The sequence below is a fragment of the Dendrobates tinctorius genome, unplaced genomic scaffold (assembly GCF_039654945.1).
Source record: "Dendrobates tinctorius isolate UK_male_01 unplaced genomic scaffold, ASM3965494v1 ptg000157l, whole genome shotgun sequence".
Lineage (NCBI taxonomy): Eukaryota > Metazoa > Chordata > Amphibia > Anura > Dendrobatidae > Dendrobates > Dendrobates tinctorius.
The window spans coordinates 9,265,225-9,271,224 of record NW_027361824.1 but is presented as its reverse complement, the minus strand read 5'-3'; the positions used below and the strand labels follow the sequence as shown (position 1 = coordinate 9,271,224).

General features: G+C 44.9%; 1 protein-coding gene across 3 annotated transcripts in view; it reads right to left on the bottom strand.

Annotated features, from left to right (window-relative positions):
• Positions 1–1,459: 1,459 nt before the first annotated feature.
• The window catches only part of LOC141051551 (piwi-like protein 1), an 87,673-nt gene continuing 83,132 nt past the window's right edge, over positions 1,460–6,000 (bottom strand). For all 3 annotated transcript variants that reach the window (XM_073548530.1, XM_073548528.1, XM_073548529.1), the window contains exons 19-21: positions 3,533–3,658; positions 1,867–2,014; positions 1,460–1,788 (exon numbers count right to left, since the gene is read on the bottom strand). In XM_073548530.1, coding sequence (XP_073404631.1) covers positions 1,672–1,788; positions 1,867–2,014; positions 3,533–3,658 — 391 coding nt within the window. In that variant the 3' untranslated portion in view covers positions 1,460–1,671. The remainder of the gene's footprint in view (positions 1,789–1,866; positions 2,015–3,532; positions 3,659–6,000) is intronic.

The window sequence follows — 6,000 nt, the reverse complement described above, 5'->3', positions numbered from 1 at the left end:
AGGCTGTGGTGGAGCACGTGACCTATGCTCTCTGGACACCGAGGAGTCTCCAGACCTGTGGCTCAGGCGACTGCTGCTTTTGCCGCTTGAACAGCTGCCATGCTTGTGAGCTGAGGTTTCTGATGGAGGCAGAGACGGTGGAGACGGCGACCGTTCCTGCTCTGACCCCATGGTTTACCTGGCTGCACTGATGTCCTCCTCCTTTAAGTAGGTCTGGCCCAGTGAGCAGTTTTTTCTTCCCCTCCCCCTGCGACCGCCAGCCGAGCGCTATCCTTTTGCATGCGGCCGGCATCGCACCAGGCGCCATGTTGCCGTCACACTTCTGACGTCAGCATCGCACCAGGCGCCATGTTGCCGTCACACTTCTGACGTCAGCCGGCGCGCTCCCAGGATGCCCTGCGCCGCTGACGTCAGTGGCCGGAAAACGCACGAGGGGAGAGAGGCACAGTGGAGCGCCCTGGAGCATAGAGGCCGCCAGCCGCACCCGCACGAACCCGGAGCCCCAAGGAGACCCCAGTGACTGCGCTACCAGGAAACAGACAGCTGGCGTTACAGGTAAGATGACCTGTTCTTGCCGAGCTGGGACGGCCCTGGGTCTCTTCAGCCATGACAGGCACCGCCGCTGTCAGTCTGGGATTCCCTTCCTAGGACAGGAACCCAACTGAAGCGGGGGAGAGGTGCCACCCCTTATATTTCAGTAGGTTCCTGTCCTGGCGGGGCGGATCCCTCTCTCAGGTGTGCTGTCATGGTTGAAGGGAAAATAGTACATTCCCAGCAAGTACACAAGATGGTGCAAAATGACAGAATCTCTCCCTTCCGCTGGCTTGCCATAAACAATGAGAATAATTATGATACCTTCCAGAAGGTCAGAAAATGAGTCAAGGTGAATGAGCAGGAGAGAAAGAAACATATATGGAAATGTAAACCAGTTCCAAGGGATGACCATCAAAGCTATGGAATTTTAATTCCCATGAAGGAAGTTAATGGTTACATCTGAAAGTCACTAGGTTTACATCTGGGAGACAACACCTGGAGTCACTATATAATAACTTGGAATGAAGAACCTATTAGTCTTGTTTGATCCTAATTTGGATGGGAGCTAATAACCCAAATGATCCATATTTCTGGGAATGTAGACATGGCGAGAGAAATGCAGTGTCCTTCTCCCAATGTCAGAATGCTGGTTGTTCTTGATGTGGCTGTGGTGCTTCAAGTCTCCATCATGGTTTGAATAGGCTGTGTTGTTTGCCCCAACACCTAAAGGAGTGACCTTTATGAAGCTGGGTCAAAAGTCAAACAGATGGCCTGAATTTACAGAACATTAGTTTAGACTAAAGATTCTATTTTATCAGACCCTAAAATAATCAGATTCCAAAAAACTCCTTTTAAGCAAGTGAGGCTTCCATAAATCGTCCAAAAAATTAGCAGAAGAATCTCAGGTCTAATGGACATCGGATGATTGAAGAGCCAGAACGTAACTTTTATTTAACCTATTGTTCACATAAACCAATATAATTTACAATTAATAAAATATAAGCAAAAAGAAAAAATATATATGACAGCTACAATTTGATGGCTGCCACTTTTGGCTTTTCCAACTCTGCCAATTTTCTCAAAAACTTCAAATCAAACCAGACAGAAATTTGAACAATCCTCAGCCCTGCACAATTTCTACAGGTAGTACAGGAGATTGGACAGAGAATTGTGTGGTTCTCTGTGGATGCTTTGCCCGACCAGGAAGGCAAGCTTGTGAGCGTACTGACACGGTGCTGGAACTCTGATGACACCCTAAGAGGAAAAAAAACAACAGTGAACACCAAGGACTTTGGAAGTCCCTTCTCCAGCAATCTCCGAGTAATTACATACAGGCCAGTTATAGTACTGGTGGCAGAGCTTGTAGGTGAGGCGCTGCATGCGGTCGGGATTCAGGCCTATGGTGTCGTACACAACGTTGTAATGTGTGGGGGAGACGGTCCCTTGTCTCACAGACTGGCTGATGATGAAGAAGTCATACCTGTGCGGAAGCAGACGACACGGGCATTAATGGTTTATAGACGATCGTGTCAGCCATCGCTAATCTATCGAGAGCAACCTGGCAACTATAAAACCCAAGACACACAAGATAAATACCCGCTGTAAGTAAATAAGTAAAAGCCGTAGTGGATAGAGATAACATTGGAGACTTCATCAACACCATCCAGAACTTGGCTACACCTTAACGTTGGTGGGATGCTTATCGCTTTTTTTTTTTAATAAAAAAACTGTGTTTATTAAATACCCAGTGTTATTCATATGTCATATGCACGATTGCTTTTACTTACAGCAGGATATTGCGTTTCGGTCTTGGGCTTTTTTCTGTATTGATGGCGCGTGTGAACATGCTCCTATTTCGCTTGCATACTAACTCGTACTCCACTTAATTTCTTTCGGTTTAACCTGACAACTATGGAGACTCCGGAAAGTCCATGAACAATGGATTTGCGGCTGCCCTAAAGTCCATGCCACCTCTGAGCGAGTTCTGTGCCGGAGACTTTACAGAAGACGTTTGGATTCATTGCCAAGAGCAGCACTCACATCTTTGCTGGCCACTCCACTACAGGTTATATTAAAACTGGGCCCAAGGTGTCTTAAAAGGTCAAAAAGATAGTCCTCTACAAGAGCCCCACCACCCAAGTCTCTGCACTTCTTCCAGCGGGGAACACCAAGTGACCGCTGCAGCCAGTTAGTGATGACTGATGAACTTCAGGGATCACATTCACAGGAAGAGGAAGAGAATTGATCTGTATCACAGAGGAATGTCAAGGGTCCGGCAGGAGGCTTTTTTTTTTTTTATTTAAGACCCCATTGGCCAATTTTTTACAAGTAATAGACAATCGCTTTAAGATACTGAGCACACCACGTTTGAGCCTCCTGACCATGGAGGAAGAGAGACCTATGGAAATGTTTAAAACGCCAGGAGCTTACAGTAAAATACCTCCTAGTGTCCACTTTCCCTTGATCTGAAATTAGAAACCAGTGCTACTTTTTGTATGTGGCAGAGTCTGGCTTTGCAACTCATCCTCATTTATTTGACTGACAAACAACTCCCGGCGTGGGGTCTGGAATAAAGTGAGAGTCTCCCAGGAGATGAGCGAATTTGATCTGACAGGGTTTATTTGGCAAGCTATAGCGCTTGCCGAATAAGCAACAGCGGGAACCTGGATACCTGGATGGCGCCAGCTGATCAGCTGCTCTGCTCCGCAGCTGCATGTGTCGCGGCTGTGTGACAGTCACGATACATGCATGGAGACACTGTGTTGGGCTCTCCATGCATGTGTTGTGACTGTCACACAGCCGCGACACATGCAGCTGCGGAGCCGGACAGCAGATCAGCCGGCATGCTCCAGGTATCCGGGTTCCCGCTATAGCTTCTTCGGTAAGCGCTTTCGCTTGCCAAATAAACCCTGACGCAATCAAATTCGCTCATCTCGAGTCACACTTCAGACATAACTAGTCCTCCCTCCATACTTATTCTGGGCATATGGGTACTAACCATTCAGGTCTGGTGACTTCACTATCAACTATTGTTCCCGGAGGTGGATTCTGGAGCCGGCCGCCCATAACGGCAAAGAATCTGGCATTTATTCTTTTCTTCACCACCACCACGGTTAGTTTAGGGCTTAAAAAAAAAAAAAAAAAAAAAAAACACATTTCATGTGATTAATGAATAGCATCTACAAAAACACAGCAGAAGTCAGCAGAGCGGCCCCCATTAACTTGGCAATCTGATACTGGACATCCTCCTAAAAGTGACCTAATGGGATCAACTGCATCTACAAGCCGGCTTCTCAACCCCTTAATAACCATTTTCATTTTTTGTTCCCCTTCTTCCCTTAACCATAATTTTTATTTTTCGGTCAATATGACCATGTGAGGGCTTGGTTTTTGCAGGAAAGGTTGCAATTTTGAATGCCATCATTGGTTTTAACATATCATGTACTGAAAAATAGGAAAAAAATTCCAAGTGCGGTGAATATGCAAAAAAAAGTGCAATCCCACAGTTGTTTTTGGTTTGGCTTTTTTACTAGGTTCACTAAATGCTAAAACTGCCCTGCCATTATGATTCTCCAGGTCATTACGAGTTCCTAGACACCAAACATGTCTAGGTTCTCTTATTTAAGTGGTGAAAAAAAATACAAGTTTTGTTAAAAAAAAAAAAAAAATGCGCCATTTTCCGGTTCCTGTAGCGTCTCTGTTTTTCATGATCTGGGGTTGGATGAGGGCTTGTTTTTTGTGCGCCGAGCTGATGTTTTTAATGATACCATTTTGGTGCAGATACAATCTTTTGATCACCAGTTATTGCATTTTAATGCAACGTTGCAGCGCCCAAAAAAATGTAATTCTGGCATTTTGACTTTTTCTCGTTATGCCGTTTAACAGGCGGGTTAATTCTTTTTTATTTTTATATTGATAGATCAGGCGATTCTGAATGTGGTGACACCAAATATGTGTATGTGTGATTTTTTTTTTTATTGTTTTATTTTGAATGGGGCGAATGGTAGGTGATTTGAACTTCTATTTTTTTTTTATTTTTTATTTACTTTTTGCATGATGCAATAGTCCCCATGGGCCACTAAAAGCTGCAGTTGTCCGATCGGCTCTGCTACATACTGGCAATGATCAGATCGCCTGTATGTAGAAGAAACGCTCACTTGCTATGAGTGTCGACCACCGGGCGGAATTCATAGCAACCTGGCTATGACATTTAACCAGTTAACAGCCGTGGGTGGATTGCTATTCCACCCATGGCTGTTGCGCGCATGTCAGCATGTCACATGTCAGCGCCAGCACCAGAGGAGTTCAACATCGGTGTACTAATATGCCCGATGTCGGAAAGGGGTTAAAGATGATGTTGAGGGACAAAAGCAGCTTAATCTTGTACCTTCTGCCTGAAAGCCCCCATCCACAACCAATTCTCAATTTTAGACTTTCAATTTTTTCCACTTTTCTCAAAAGCCATAACTTTTTTTTTCATCTGTTGCCGTAAGAGACTTTTTTTTTTTGCAGGAAGATAAAAGAAAAAAAAAGGTGCATCAAATAAATGATAAAAATAAATAAATAAAGAATTCCATCATTGGGTTTAGTTTTGTTGGTGTTCAACGTGATTCTTCAGGTCAGTACCATTGTGGCGATAGCAAAATTGTAAGGTATGTTATGTATATTTCAGTGGTTAAAAAAGAATTTTCTGTCACAACTTTTTGCAGTTTTCCGTGGATGGAGAGGTGCCCGCGCTGGTCCCTTGTGTGGCGAGCTGTAGCTTTTAATCATAACATTTCAGGATATATACAACATTTTGATTTCCAGAGCCCATGACCGCTCCACACGAGAGAGGGGATCTGCCCATCAAGGACATGAGCCTACTGAATATAAGAGCGGAACCCCTCCTTGGCATCAGTTGGATTACAGAGCATGAGAGGACCTCCAATACAGGCATATGGCCATACAGTCACCAGACAACTACAACACCCTCTAGACGATACACCTAAATATTAGTGTACACCAAAACCAATGACGGGAGAGATATATTTGGGTGCCATCATGGTAAAACCCATTATCGGTAAGTAATTTAGTCTTATCCTTTCTCCGTTGATAGCACCACATGAGAGATTTACAGAGACACCAAAGCCATATTAGGGAGGGAGCGAAGCTTGTGGAACACATCTCCCAAAGGACAGATCAGCAGAGGAGCTCAGATCAAGCCTGGAGAGCTTGTAGAAGGTGGACGGAGAGGAGATGTTGCTGCCTTACATATCTGGTCAATAGACACCTCTGTACTCTCTTGCTAAGAGGTTGTGACTGCCTGGGTACAGTAAGCCTTTATACTCTCTGGGACTGATACACCACAAGAGTAGTAGGCCAGCCTAATGGCTTCCCTAACCCATCTAGCTAGGTACACCTCGAGACGCAAGGACTTTCCTAGAGCCCTGGAAGGAAACAGAAAAACACCGGCTCTTCCTCCAT